Source organism: Aptenodytes patagonicus, chromosome 4, assembly GCF_965638725.1.
Source record: "Aptenodytes patagonicus chromosome 4, bAptPat1.pri.cur, whole genome shotgun sequence".
Taxonomy (NCBI): Eukaryota; Metazoa; Chordata; class Aves; order Sphenisciformes; family Spheniscidae; genus Aptenodytes; species Aptenodytes patagonicus.
This window is the reverse complement of record NC_134952.1, coordinates 7,300,913-7,316,539: the sequence shown is the minus strand read 5'-3', so window position 1 is coordinate 7,316,539 and position 15,627 is coordinate 7,300,913. Positions and strand designations below refer to the sequence as shown.

Sequence of the window (15,627 nt, the reverse complement as noted above, 5' to 3'; positions counted from 1 at the left end):
ATTGAGTACTGGAAGGTAAAAAGCAGGATGGGATAACTTGTATGCAATTACAATCACTTGTTGCCTGATCTGTTTTTTGAAGTAAAAAAGGAGTATTGTGAGTCTTGAATCAATCCACCTTCCACAGTTGTCTGTGGAAATCTGTAACGGTCTTTTAGCTCCTTGATGTTACACCCTTTTCAACTAGTAACTTTTCAGCTATTAGGAACATGGACTTAATTTTGCGTTACCTTTACATGCCATGCAGAAGCAGATTTTATATTTCCCTATTGACAATTAGGTGGGTTATCTCTTTGATTTGAGGGACCAGGAAAGGGCTTGGGTTCTGTTTGTCGTAATTCTACAAACCCATGTGCAACACAAAACAAATTGTCCCTCCCTGTGTCATAATTACCCATACATGAATTGGAAATACTAATAGTCATCCTGTGAGGGCTTTATAAGAGTTTCTGTCATTATAAATTATTTTATCTTTTTTATAACTTGTATAGATAGCTTTTGGGAGGGTATCTGCTCAGTGGTGGAAAGCTAACTCACACAATTAAATCTAAACAATGATCATTAACTGCACTGTTGAGAGCAAGGCAGATTTCTCTTTGCTATTCAAAACACCTAGCTCAGTGTGTGTGTAAAACGCCTACCAAGACTTGTGTTCTAAACTACTTGACATCTTCAGTACTTTCCTTTTGTGGTTTCAGTGGTCCGTTTACTGTTTGCCTTAGTTTGCAAACGCAATAAATGGTAATAAAAAATCAGAAAAAAAATGTTTGCACATATTTATCAACTATTATGTCAAGTCTTCTGTCTGCCATTACAGTCAGAAACTTGGTATTTGTGCAAAACAGGTGTTGAAATACTTGTAAACTTAAACATCATACTCCTGAATTGCTGTTAAATGGGAAAAAGTAAGAAACGTTTGGCAACTGGTATCCTTTCCTTCCGTTCTTTGCAGGGATCGCAGTGTGTAATGTGCCAGCTGCCTCGGTAGAAGAAACAGCAGATTCTACCATGTGCCACATTCTGAACCTGTACAGGAGAACCACCTGGCTTCACCAGGCTTTGCGAGAAGGCACGAGAGTACAAAGCGTTGAACAGATTCGGGAAGTGGCTTCTGGAGCTGCCAGGATCAGAGGGGAGACCTTGGGAATTATTGGATTAGGTATGTTGGCTTGAGAGGTGGTTTAACACTCCTTGCTTTCCGTTGCTTTAAAAAAATGATGAAGATTTGAGCTATAAAAATGGAACACTTAGTTCACTCCTTTCCATGTCAAGCATTCTGTATAATACCACTTCATTCCTGGTGTTTATATGTCTCAAATGTTTTCCCCTTAGACATCGCCATTTCCCTCAGAAAACTTACTTTGTTGCTGATATTCTCTCAATTCTTCGAATTTCTGTACACCTTTCTGTCACCGTATTGCCTGGAGTCAGGCACACTGGTTGTAAGAGGAAACACCATCACTTCCCTTTTCCAGGACAAGGAGCCTGCTACTTCAACCCGGTGTCACTTGTATATGTTGTATTTCTCATCCGTTGTCATATCTGGTTCTGTTTGTGCTTTTTTCCTTTTACTGTTTTTAACGTACCTGAGAAGTCTTTGCTGTAGTAACAGCCTGCAGAGCAGTTATTTCGTGCATTTGGTTGAGCTGCATCTAAAATTGTATTTCAGCTCAAAAGAGAGGAAAAATATATGCAAGAAAGTTTGAAATGTTTCCAGACCTAATAAAATCACCTACTTACCTCTCTGAATGGCCCTAAATGTGTTTCAGCATCTAACAGATGGACAGGCTTGCTTGAGATGAATTAATTACTGTCTGTTACAGAAGTAGAGAATAAAAACAAGCAAGTCAGTTTCTATATAAAGATTACTCAGTCGTGTGCTTGTCTTATCAAAGATCTGATAGATTGTGGATGTAATTGCTGTGGTATTCATCCACAGGAATTAATAATATGATTTTGACAACAAGGCATGATACTTAAATGACTTCCAGTTACACACTGCTGTCAAACAGCTCAAGCCATGAACTCTTACTTTTGGAAGTTGAGAATAGCCTGGCGTTACACAGTACTTAAATGAGTATGCAACACACCAAAAACATCTTCACAGTCAAAGAATTGCCTTTAAAATACGACTTTCAGGAAGTTAGTCATGAAGTTGCTTTCTCAAATCTATGCCCGTGTAATTATGCACCTCATTTAAACACACAATGATTATTGCACTCACAGTCACAGCATCTGTACATAAATAATAGACAATCAGCTGCAGTGTTTTAAAAATGGACATGCATACCTAGTTTTCGAAACTTAAGCCTTGGCTCACATGGTATGTGCACGTTTGCTGAAGATATCTGTCCTGTTGGCATTGCATTTTTTGTATTGCACAAATTCCAGACTGAGATTAGAAAAAAATGTCATTCATTATTGACTTTCTTAACTGAATTTTGTGTGTGTTGTTTTTGTTGTAAATGACTGAAAAGTGTAGAGAAACAAATGGCTAATCAGATTGCCAATATGTGTGTAAAGCTACGTAAAATGCTAGTTTTTGGTTTTAGTTTTAAAAAGCAAGCCTTTTGTGTGCATGGTATGTTAAAAGGCTAGTAAAATCTGATTTTAAAGGTACACATCTGTTACAGTTATTAACCAGTCAGTTTCTCTAGCCTTTTATTGTTCCTGTTTCTTTTCCTACAATAGAATATTCACAATTTCAAGGAAAATTAAGTTTTAAAGTCAGTTTTGGAAACTTCCACTGTTTCTTTTTGTGCATGTATATGAATAGGCACAACATTTTGATTCTGACCTGTTCTAACAAACTCCTATGTAGCTATGTATTAATGAAGAATAAAAATGTAGTCTTAGAAGATACGGAAATAGGGCTGTACTAGACTTTACATTTGAGCACTTCAGGCACGTAGGCTGTGATACACTCTTTTCTATTATAGATCACTGCAAGAGGCTACCTGTCTCTAGTTTCAGACTAAAATGTGTATTTACAACTACCTTCAAAAGACTGTTGCCTTTAGGTTTTGTTTCTCTACTAGTGGCCTCTTCCCATGTCTGTAGTTTTGCCTCAATTTATTATTATTTATTATTTAGACATGTCAATGTCAGAAGTGATGAACCACTAAGAGGCTATGAAGTGAATGTATTGCACACAAAATAAACAATTCTCATCATCTGTTACTAAGTCCTTCTTTTCTCTAGTTCTGTGTAGTATCACTGTTTCTGTCCTTTCTCATTAATGTGTATCTGTGATCATCTCCTATCTCAACCACAGCTATGTTTCTCTATTCTTGTCTTAAACTTGTGGTCTCTTCAGCAGTGGGTTGCTTAAATTTATCACTTTGCTGCTGCAACAGCTAACTCCAGACCTTCTTCACATCTGTTCCTGGGCTTTTCTCTTGTTTTGCCAAAGAGAAACACCCTAGCTCTTGCCTATCTCTGTGCTAGGGAATGACTATGTCATTCCCTCCAAAGCTTCAGCTATTCACTTCCTTATCCACTGGTCTAGCCAAGTTTTCGTGACTCACTTGCCTTTTTCTTTCCTTCACCCACTCTCTTTTCTTTGCCTCCTCTCATGCATATTCCTGCTTTGACACTTAGTCTATCCTGCTTAATCCTATTACTCCGTGCTCTTCCTTTAAAGTTAACCCCATCTCTCATCCTCTGCTTGTATTGAGCTTGAAGATAAGCAGAGACTCAACAGCATAATGGCTCCTTCATGTGCTTGTTGGATACCATTCGTCATTGTTTTGTTGTTTGGTTAGCCTCTTGAGCTCCTTAGGGCAGAGCCTGTGTTTCTTTCTGTCTTTATGAAGTGTGTGATTCTTTGAGCCTTACATAAATAATAATATCACATCATTAAACAGCTGTCTTTGTCACTTTTTAATCTTTATTACTATCCAGTGTCCTATATTTCAAGTGATGCATCACAAGCTTGGATAGTAAGCCCTGTATTAAAAAAAAGCTACCTTTTCATCTCATATCTAGACATTTAGGTTTTTTTTTTAAAGGAGAATATTTATGAGCAGCACCATGTAAGTACTTGGATGAATAGATAGCTAGACCTGGTTCTGCTGTGGTAATTTTACAGCAGTGAAGGCACACTCCCTTCCCCTTCCTTCCCAGTTACAAATGCTGATGACTAATAGCTAATGCATTTCCTCACTCAAGAGAGGTGAAATTTCTCCAAATACATTTGTCTCCGCATCATAATGAATGTCATCACTCAGTTTGTCTTTCCTCACCTGCTGTATTCTCTCAACAGTCCCATGGTCCTGACTAGATGTTGGCCAAAGTACTGATCTGCATTATCAGGCAACATTAAGGCGTAAGAGTTGGGTAGTATTACCATGCAATAAATGATGTACCCTTAGCAGTCCTACTAGCTCTCTTAATGTACTCAGCAGCAAATGTAACAAAATGGCACTCTCCACATTGCAGAGTTCTCCAAGAGGGAGGAAAAATTACCCAGATTCTCCATTACTGTTGCATAGACAGGAGAGAGCTGCTAAGTGAAAGCGCTTTTTCTTTCCACGGAAGTCTACAGGCAGGTCATCAACGTTTCCACGGTATCAAGGGCATTTTATAAAACTTTGTAATACCAGCATAGGATGCTCATTCTTTGCCCAAGGGCTGGGCGGGTGTCATTGATAACTGCAGCTACTATACTGTCACACTCAAATCAGGTCGTTGGCAAGGTCAAGGTCAGAGACCCCTACAAACTGGGAGACTTAGGGGGAATTGGGAGGCTTGGGGGGAGTAGATGGGTCAGACTGTAACAGGAGACCCAGGCGTTTTTGATGAGTCTCTCTTCACACTTCTGGTGTCACTGAAATGATCCATGGGCTTTGCTAGAGCTTTATCTAAATCTCTAATTTCCAAAATAGGCTTTTGTTGCTTCTGCTTTTTTTGCAGTTGTATGCGATGTGTGGTTTCTGCATTCTTCCCACACTACAGACCAAGAAGTTCATTTGATGTTTTGAACTTCAGAATTTGCCTTCCCTGGAAGCAGCCATGAATATTCATAGCAATTGTATATGCTTTTAAGAGAGAGTTGTCCCGAAGGTGGGATGCTTTGTGTGCTGTTCTGTTGTTCTTGATGTGCTGAGGTAGGTTTGAGCCACCCCGCATACCCAGGAGAGTCTTAGAAGTTTTTCAGGAGAGGAAAAAACCGTCATAGGTTTGTGGTTGTACTATATTGTCAGACTGTAGTTTAAAAAGGAATTGGCAAATTACGTGTGTCTGTGTATGTATTTGCCTAACGACTAAGACCAAATGCGATTTGTCAATTGCGGAAGAGTTTTATCCCATAAAATGATTGTAACAGGACAATTCTGGCTAGAAGTACACTCATGTGATTCCCAGGTCTTTCAGAAGGAAACTTTGCACACATTGAAGAAGGCTTTGGTTTATTAGCCTGGTTGCAATGAATGGAAAGTATAACTCTAACTGGAGAGTCTGTTGTAAGAGATTTCACTGTTGTGAATCCCCTCAGGTATTGGTGTTGTAAAGAGTGTAAAAAAAGAACAGATGACAGAACGTTGCATGTGAAAATGAATGGAGCTGGGGTAAAAGCGATATGCTTTGTTTAAAAAAAAAAAAGTTTGCTGTTGTGTGACTGATTCCTTGAGCTGTGAACGTGCCAAAATTTGAAAATAATACAGTGTTTGTGCTGAAAATTGTCTAATTCAAGTTTATAAAAAACAGCTTGGAAAGCAAACAAATAACATCTATGCAAGTATTGAAATAAAAGATTTTGAAGAGTATTTTAACTTGGTGCACCCGAAGAAAAGCACACAGCCCCCGTCAGATTGACATACTGTTTAATATTCCAAGCACATCTCTCACTAAGCACTGCAGAATTGCTGTGTTCAGGTTAAATGATCAGCAAAAAAACTTTCTTCCTGTGGCTTCTTAAGTTTATTCAAAGAGAAACTGAAAAGCAGAGGGAAATCCCTTCAAGCACAATTGGAAAGAGATGGGATTTCCCTGTGTTAATTTGATGCTTTTTTGAACAAACTCAGATGTTACAAAAGAAAACTTGTTGACTTTTTTTTTTTAAATGAGACACGATTATTATGGTGTGTCTAGTGATGCTTTTGAAATGTCTTTATCTAACATTTGTAATACTCTAACGTGAGTATCCAGCGTTTAGTCTTCTAACCTGAAAAGTGTGTTAGTTCTCGTTCTTCAAAATACTCTTTCTCACTAGATGTACTCACTCACTTTTTTTCTCTGTGTTTTACTGGTAGTGTGTCAAAGGGAAATACACACCTCCTGATACATGTGGCATGCAGTCATGCCCAAACAGCAGTTTCAGGCACAACTCTGAAATATGACAGTAAGGAAAGTGGAACAGAGAAAAGCTAAAGTCAATGTGAATACCAAATGGTACCGCACTCTTCTTAACTAGGTGCCGTATGATGGACTGTATTTACTCATCATTTAGGTAAATGGATACAAAATTTTTTAAAGCCTTAGATGACAGGATTCTTGTAGGTATTTTAATGCTGAAAGGATGTTACTCAAAATGAAAGAAAATACTAGTTCAGAAGGGAGATTCCATGCATTGAGAATGGTTGAGCTTCAGATTAAACAAATTATCTTTTACTGCATCCATTTTTGAGGATTAATTTTATAGCTTTTTATTAAAGCTATCTTTTTTTATCTTTTATTGCATCCATTTTTGAGGATTAATTTTATAGCTTTTTATTAAAGCCAGCTGGTCTGACATGGGTAAGAATAAGTCCTTGGCAGGATGTGTTCACAAGCAGTAGTGTTTTACCATAAACAGGCCCAGCAGGCAAGCCCTTGTATTACACAGATTATTGCAGATTATGTGACATCTTCTGGCATTTCAGATCTCTGGTTGCAGAAGGTGCAAGCCTCCTGCTTTGTGTTGACCAAGGCAATGTGAAACAACTCGGATGTAACATTTCTGATCTTAGTGATGGTTTCAAGTGGGATGGGAGCAGCCTCTTTTTTATCCTCTTCCAGTTGCTGTACAAAACAGTGTGGTTTGATACAAGCGTTTGCAATAGGAAGGAGGAGGGTACCTTACACCAGCTGCTTCACATCTGTTCTCATTGCATGTTTATCTTGTTCTAGGGCGTGTTGGGCAAGCAGTAGCACTACGTGCCAAAGCCTTTGGCTTCAGTGTGATTTTCTATGACCCATATCTCTCAGATGGCATGGAGCGTGCTCTGGGACTGCAGCGGGTGAGCACTTTGCAGGACCTGCTGTTCCACAGTGACTGTGTTACCCTGCACTGCAACTTGAATGAACACAATCATCATCTTATTAATGACTTCACCATAAAGCAGGTAATAATCTCTGTGGGCGCCCTCCACACCGGTGCTGGTGGCTGACACTGTATAGCGTTTATTGATGTCAACAGGCAGATTCTCATTTGAAAGAAGTTTCTCTCCCTTTTGCTACTTTGAGATCAAGCAGGTTTATAACTGTTTAGGAAATAGCTTATGTGTTGTTGCTTCTATTGTCTTTTTTGCTCAGTAACATTACATTTGTGGAAATAATTTGCTCTTCTTAATGTTGTTCGGATTTAATAAAGTTGCATTTATGTAAAAGCACTTTTTCTATGTCTTGTAGTAGCTACTTCCTTTACCTGTGTATTTTCAGGTAGCAATTCTGCCTTTCAATCTTGTTCTTCAGTTTGAGTTCTTTAGATGCAATTTAAGGATTATGACTAAATGGCTCCCCCCTGTGCTCAGTCCTGATGCTTGCAGAGCGCTTCATGGATGGATCGTGTTTACAGCATTGCATTATTTGGAAAAATAATGTTTCTTGGAATTAGTACTAACCTCTCCCTAAAGTTTTAGGTAATACTAAAATAATTTCAAAATCTAGGTGTAGTAACTGCTCTGATATTGACTAATCTGATAGTAAGCTTTTTCATTAAATGTCTAGCTTCTGACTTCAACCTCAGTGTAGGTAACAGCAAGAAATACAACGTTGAGATGTAAGAATGTAGATAGTGTACAGGAAAGAAACTCTAAGGTAGTTGCTTTTGCTGTTTTTTATATATGTGGTGTTTGTATGTGTTGGTAACAGTGACAGTAGCACTCTTTTGCAGTAAAATCATTGCTTGGCTTCTGAGAAATAGTTTGCACCTACTACTCTTGAACTTTAGGAGAACCGAAGTAATTACTGAATGTGTTCCACAGTCATGTAGGATCATGGCAGAAAACTGACGATATAACACACTCCTTGATTTGAGACTTTAGGGATTTTGCAGATCTATCCCAACATAAAATCAGGGTTTGGGATTTAAAACTCTAAAAAATTAAGAAGTTTAAAATGCGAATCTCTAAGAGAACAGAGCTCTGTCACCCTGCCCTGAACGTTCTCTTTTGTTGTGTGCTCAGGTACATTTAAGGGTTATTACATGGTTAGATGTCTTTGCAAGCAGACATCTAGGCCCAGACAGAATCACATGGAATTCAGTGGGACCGCCTGGAGGCTTAGCAGTGGTCACTCATTATGCAGTGGACTGTAAAACTTGGGCCAGTGTGTCATGCGAAGTTTTTGAGTGGAGGTGGATAAATGCGATGAGCTTTGGAGAGGGCTTAGTGCATTAGAGAAACAAACAAAACAAAACAGGTTAAAACTGAGTGATACCATCTGAAATGAAATGCATATAATAAAGTCTTTACTGGAAAGGATGTCATAAGCATTTATCTTGCTATTTGTTATCCTTCATGATTAAAGCAAGGATTAAAACATTAGAATATAGTTCTTGCTTTGGATAAAAGTTTGGATGAAGCAGTCTATTGTAAGAGCTGATGTGAAAACCATAAAATTGTAACACCTCTGACTGCTGAGGTTATGTAGAGGAGATCTTCTGAATATGTATCAAAAAGAGCAGAATAGGTTTTTTAGGCTGACAGATGTTAGAGTTGGCCTAAAATTTTTGGAGAGCATTGCATGCCACTTTTGTCCAATATTGCATGCTCATGTAATAACCAGTTTTTAAACAGTACAGAGAAGTACGGTGCATCTTATTTCACTGAAGTCTCACCCTGAAATTTATTTAGAATCTGAAACTACATAACCTTGAAATGTCTTTGAAAATTTGGTGTCAGTCTTCTCTTTCAGTAGCTTTTCCCTTTAATTAGTCAGCATTCTGCGTAGCCATCGTGCTTGGTCTTGTAGACCCAGAGTAGCTCAGAGAAGTGTTTCAGGCTTGTGTTTATTGAGCCCATGGTAATCAGGTGCTCTTAAGAGAAGCTGAGATCATCTTTAGTTTTACAGATTTGAGAAAAAGACACTGCAATTTAAATGCAATACATTTTTAAAGCAGCTCTGCAGGTTTAGTGTAGGTGAATTTAACAGCCATCAGCAGTTCTAGCTGTGAAGCTCTTTCAAGCTTCCACCCATTGTTCAGGGTCATCTCCAGCTGCATCCACCCTTATAGTTTATCATGAGTCACGTAATTCATTCCCACTAGAATGCATTTATGCCTCCATGTTCTGTTTGATTTGGGCTTGTCTTAGTACTAGCTTTAGAGTTTTGTAAATAGTCCTAAAATGAAAACTCAAGCAAGGTTATTAAGATTGGACAGAAAATTTTAGCAGGGTTCACTTTGATTAAAATTTTCAAGTCCTTCAAAGGGCATATAAATACACTAAGCTATACTTAAAGCTCAAATTATCTATTGCAAGAGCACAGAAATAGGAAGGGTATATAAGCTCCCACGAGCCTATATGGCATGTCTGCACAGCAGGTGTGATTGTCACTTGCGTGAGCCCTCCTGTGCTAGTTTTGATCTAGTTCTCACAGCAGACTTAAGTAGTGGAGATGAAGTGATGGTTCCCTCACAGCAGACTTAAGTAGTGGAGATGAAATGATGGTTCCCATCAGGAATGTCTTGTTACTACACCAACTTAAGATCATGCCACCATTTCTTCACTGTTCTAATTCCCAAGTTAATTACGTAAAACTGAAAGAAGTACCCCTTAGTTCTGCTCCTGTAAGTGGACTTTGGTTTTGCTATACAGGCCAGTAGATGGTTCTTTTGTAAGCCCAAGAGTCTGCAAACAGAGAGAGGCAGGGCTACACTAAACCTAGTGAGTTGGCCAGTAAAAAATGGTGGGTTTTTTCGTTATAACCTTACTGCAAGCATATGCATGTTAATTGTTTAATATTTCCTATGAGCTCATGTAAAAAAAATTCTCGTAGCTGACTTTCATCCAAACCTCCTTGTTGTTCATGAATTTGGCATTTTGAATCAGTCTTTCAGAGTAAGGATCCATTTACATAAGCTTTGGTTTGATGTGTAGGTTTCAAGTAGTTGACTTGGTGTCAAAATGTTGGGGTTTTCTTGTTCTTATGGTGAGAGATGGAGTCAGTACAAAATGAGATTTTTAGCATTCATCTTCACCATGGTTCCTGCTCTTCATATGCTTACCTTCATGCACAGAAATGCTTCTGAGTTCAGAAGCTGTGTTTGAGACATCTGGTAAAAGATGAAGTATTAGGGTGGCTGGAAGCAGGATGTAGTAATTTATTTTTTTTCCGTACCATCTCTCTTATTTAAACCGCCACTTTGTTTTCGAGTTGTGGATATATTATGGTGTAAATTCTCGTAGTTCTCCCCACACAGTGTCATCTACAATGCTAATCTGCACAATGCGCAGCACAGCTTCTCTCCTGGGCACACAGTGTTCTCAACCAAATTCATTTTCATGCCTTTTAATTGAATAATATAAGAATTCTTTAGACCTTTATTTGAAAAGTCTCACAGGGAGGAGGAAGCTGAAGTAGCAAAAATAAATAAAACTTAGATCTACTGTGTTTGGCAACTAAAGGGAAAAGTGTTTGAAAATCCAAAAGCATTGATTTTTCTGAAAAATTCATGTAGGCTTTTATTTGTGTGAAAGTTGAAAACCACAAAATATGAATTTGTTTAAGAATGTGCTGTAGTTTCTGTCTCATGCAATTTCACAGTGAAATAAAAAGGCATAAAATGATCTGTCACTTTCATATGCACAGTTGTATCTGTTGATCATGTTACTGCACAATATCTGAAACAACGCTTCTATTAAAAGACACTACTTACAAGAAACAAAAGGTTATTAAGTGCTGTGAAATAGCATTTTATGTTAGAAGCCTCACATTTTGTGGTACTTTCCAATGGAAAGGGAAGACAACTGTCACAGGTTACATCAGCTGAATAGCCTTTGTTGTAATGGATGCTTCTTTTGAGTAAAAACTAATGCCACAACGATTTTATTTCATTTATTTTTATTTCATCATTCTTGTTTTTAACTTTCCCTAGATGAGACAAGGGGCTTTCCTGGTCAACACAGCTCGAGGTGGGTTAGTAGACGAAAAAGCACTTGCACAGGCCCTGAAGGAAGGAAGGATACGAGGGGCAGCCTTAGATGTACATGAGTCAGAACCATTCAGGTGCTTTTCCTTTTCTTTTCTTTTTATTTTGTTCACTTTCTTATTTTTAAGTCTTAGTGCATGATACAATCAACAGCAACAAGTAAATTGAGTTTTCCCTTCATTTGGTAGCTAAATACTCCTTAGTAAAGCAACATGAATCTGTGCAGCACTGGACTAATGCAAATGTAGATGGAGCTTGTGTATGTGGTCAGAAGTGAAAAAAGTGACTTCCAAGATTTAATTCCTTAAAAAAAAAAATCCATTGGGTTTATTTAGTAGAAATAGCAGGGACTTGGGTTCAAATCCTGGGCATGGCTTTGTGTCATGGCTTTGAGGGGAGTGCTCCTTTGTCATTGATGCCACTCTGGACGCAACTAATGTTGATGTCTGAACAGACTCTTTCAGAAGGCAAAGAGTTGAGATTTGGTGTGAGAAATAACTACTTTATGACACCTTTCTGGAGGAAAAGACATACTTCTGTCCAGATTGCCTCTGCAGGAAAGCCATAAATGTAACAGGTTGCAAAAAAAGTTAAGGTAAGGAAGGTGGTCAGAGTGCAGGTTTTGTTTTGTTTTACCCTTTATCAGGGGAGTAGTAACTCTGCTGACATTAGCAGAGCTGGTAGCACAAGCCTTAGTTTTTGAATGACACTGAGAAGTCCAGCGTTTTAGGCAGAAACGGACCACTCCCCAAAGTGGCATCGGTGTTACGGTATCAGCACTCCTAATCAGAAACGAGCCTATTTGATACGTCCTTGAGTCTTGAGCCTGACTTCTGAGTTGAGTTATGAGCATAGACTGCTGCAGCTTAGTGCTTGTATGTGGCAAGCCTTTTTCAGTTGTTCAGTCTGGGCGGGCAGAAATGTTAATTTTAACTGGAACAATCCACAGAAGTTTTTGAAGAGGAACAGATTCAGGACTTGAGGGCAGGTTGTAAAGACTGGAGAGAGGACAGTCTCTCTCGTATCAGCTTGGTGGGGGATTAGAAGCTTTAAAAAAATAGAATAGTACCCTTTTAGGTAGAATTTCTGTATCTACTGAGACACAATGCCACATCACAAATATTTAATTTTATTTATGCATACCCTGCATTCATTTACTTCTAAATGTAGTCATTACAATGCAGTAGTGTTGTGCAAAGCCAGAGTCTAACAGCTCAAGGGACTTTCAGCTGCGTACATTCTTCCCAATTCAGATCTCAGATCTGCACAAGCAGACCGTTGCACCTATAGGAAGCCCCATTTGCTGCATGGAGATGCCATCTGCAGAGATTCAGTTGCAGGATTACAGCCACAATTTCCTTTGGCTTCAGTGCTGCACGTCTATCTGATCGCAGCATGCAACTCTTTATTCAAGGGTTTTGCCAGATACTCTGATGTTTATTGAACTACAGATGAGATCTATCATTATATGAATTATGACCAACTCTGAAAGCACGCTTTTGTCTTAAAATATTTGTTCTCCTGTTGTTACAGTTGACTGTAAGATTATTAAAACTGGAAATAAATAGGAGGAGCAAGTTTCCATTATTTTCAGTTTCTTTACTCTGTATCTGTGATAGCACTTTTACACAGATTCATTGCTTTCCCTGAAAATCAATCTGTAAAGTAAATTTCCTTCTTTCTGTGAAGTTTCTATAAAGGAACAGGAAAGAAAAAATAGTTAAAAATAACAGAAAAAAAAAATTGAATTATCAAAAAAAGTTAAGGCTGCTGGTGGACACACTTCTTATTTGGAAATAATTGTAAGATTTTTTTTCTTTAAATGACTAAATGTCACATTGACAGTGACTCTTGAGAGAACAGAGCTTTGTTGGCTAATGCAGTAAAAGTAAAACTGTGATGAAATGGACAAATGGAATGACATCCTGCATTGATTCGGGTCTTGCTTCATGCATTTCTGCACCAGAACTGGAGTGGCAGTGGCTGTAGTTAGCAGTAAGTGCATTGGACAGAAGCTAATGTTGTTACTATACTTAGTCTATGAGTATAGTATATATTTTACCCTTTGAGTCTATGAGAGGTGATTGTTGCTTATTAATACCATGAATAGTGTATTAAATTAACTGACAGAATTAAAAACAAACCCAACAAGGAATAGAAATGCAGTTCTTTTCTGTTGTAGAAATTAATCTGTGTATGTACAAATCCATCTGGATCCCCCTCCTTCTTCCCTCCCCTCTTCTTCTCCCCCCCCCACCCCCCAGTATTTTTTTGTCATTTGATCTTGTTTTAAATCTTCGTTTAGCTTTAGTCAGGGCCCCTTGAAGGATGCACCAAACCTGATCTGTACCCCACATGCAGCCTGGTATAGTGAACAAGCCTCAATTGAGATGCGGGAGGAAGCAGCACGAGAGATCCGAAGGGCGATCACAGGTACTAACTCACCTTATTAACTCCTTCACTGCGTATTTCTTTTTAACAATCTTTTTCATTCTTCAGTCTTGAAAGACGCTGAAAAGAGCCAAGCTTAGGTTTTGTTTACCACTTCTAATACTTGGAACGTAGAAACTAGCAAATACCCACTAAGTCTGTTCTCAGAACTGGAACAGATCATTTTGGAGGTTCATTGCAATTACAAAGAGAAGGCAGGCACTGCAAAAATAAGTACTTTTTCCATATAACAGAAATGTACTTACATGTGAAAAAATCCACTTTTTTGTTGTCGTTGCTTGTAAATATTACCCATTTGATGGGTTTGACTGCAAGTCACCCAGATATTGCTGGTATCTTTCATAGGTTTTCCTAGATGCCCCCTTATACTTGTCATGAGCAGTTCTGTTTCCTTTATTCTTCTCTTTTTGGCTCCTTTGTATTTTCCAAATTTCATCCAAATTTGTCTTAGAGGACGGTCTGGAATTTCAGTGTCTTTAAGGCTGTAATGTTCAGAGGTAAAGCATCTAGAGCTTCATGCTGTTCCTAGTAATGCTCATATCTCGACAACTCATTCTCTATGTCAAAATAAAGTTTTCAGTATTTTGTTGGGCGGGTGCTCTATTTTAGATGTTCCTCTCTTTAAAGCATTGCTAAGGAAGCCTGGCATTTTAAAGAGCAAAGTCTCTTTGTTATATAACTACCATGTAATTGTAACTGTTCACATAAGAGAAAACAGTTATGTCTTGAACATGCACTGCTAATAAATAAAATGAGAAGAGCGAGCCATTTGGCATGGGTTTGAATCCCTTGTAGCCTAAAATGAAAGGAAGGATTTTCATACTGGAAAACGATTCATTAAGCACTAATGTTCTCTCTTTAGTAGGACTTTGCTGTTTCCCCCTTGGCAATATAGGGTGAATGCTCTGCAGACATGAAGGGCCATCTGTGTCACCTTGAGAGTAGCTCAGTGCCAACACGTTGCTCTGCTATGCGAAAAGCACTAGCAGTAGCTTTTCCTGTATCTTGTGCCTAGAGAGGCTGGGCAATTTAGTTTCATTTACAGCCTGTGCAGAAAGAAGATTCTCTGGATGGTGATTAAAGGCACCTCTTAAACTCGTGGTCTGAATTGCCCTTTACAGGACTATTTCTCTCTGTTTTAGAGGTAACTTAAAAGAGTCTGACCATCCCTTTGCTCATACTCCAGAAGAACTCTAATAGTATGTTCGTTAAGTTGTATAACTATTACCTGCTCCCAAATAGCTCTGGGAGCGATTGCACAAACCAGCATACGATACCTACTTGGGGGATGATTGATGTGCAAATAAGCATTAACAGGCTAAGATGTGAAAACTGAGTAAGAGTCAGCAGTACGGAGCTAGTTTTATGTTAAATATTGTGCAATAGCCCAAACATATGTGCCTGGGATGACAGACCTATATTTTCTTCAATGTGTGATTGTGCTATCAGCAATCTAAATCATTGATTTGTATTGAAGCTGTCAGCACTTCAGTGTTTGCACATGGTTTGTAGTAAGATCAAACTGAGGCCAACATTAGGGAGGTGAGAATGACATTGAATTACAGTGAAACAAATGTGGGAAAGATACAGGAAGTGTGGGATAAAGCTGGATACGTGAAAGCCATAGGGGAACACAGAGGAGAGAGGGTGTAGAGAGAGAAACTAATTGGAAAAAGGTGTACAGTGAAGGAATGCAGGCTATGACTACCATCTGATGATAAAGATGTTAAGTGGTTCTGCTGTTCCCAAAAAGTCAGTGACGTTCTGATGTATAAACTAAAAATAATAAGCAGAGATTAAATATCTTTAAATATATTTTTGAACAT

At 38.4% G+C, this 15,627-nt stretch overlaps 1 protein-coding gene across 18 annotated transcripts in view; it reads left to right on the top strand.

Annotated features, from left to right (window-relative positions):
* The window catches only part of CTBP1 (C-terminal binding protein 1), a 257,915-nt gene that overhangs the window by 232,963 nt on the left and 9,325 nt on the right, over positions 1 to 15,627 (top strand). For all 18 annotated transcript variants that reach the window (XM_076335751.1, XM_076335760.1, XM_076335749.1 and 15 more), the window contains 4 exons: positions 953 to 1,159; positions 7,108 to 7,322; positions 11,297 to 11,427; positions 13,656 to 13,783. In XM_076335751.1, coding sequence (XP_076191866.1) covers positions 953 to 1,159; positions 7,108 to 7,322; positions 11,297 to 11,427; positions 13,656 to 13,783 — 681 coding nt within the window. The remainder of the gene's footprint in view (positions 1 to 952; positions 1,160 to 7,107; positions 7,323 to 11,296; positions 11,428 to 13,655; positions 13,784 to 15,627) is intronic.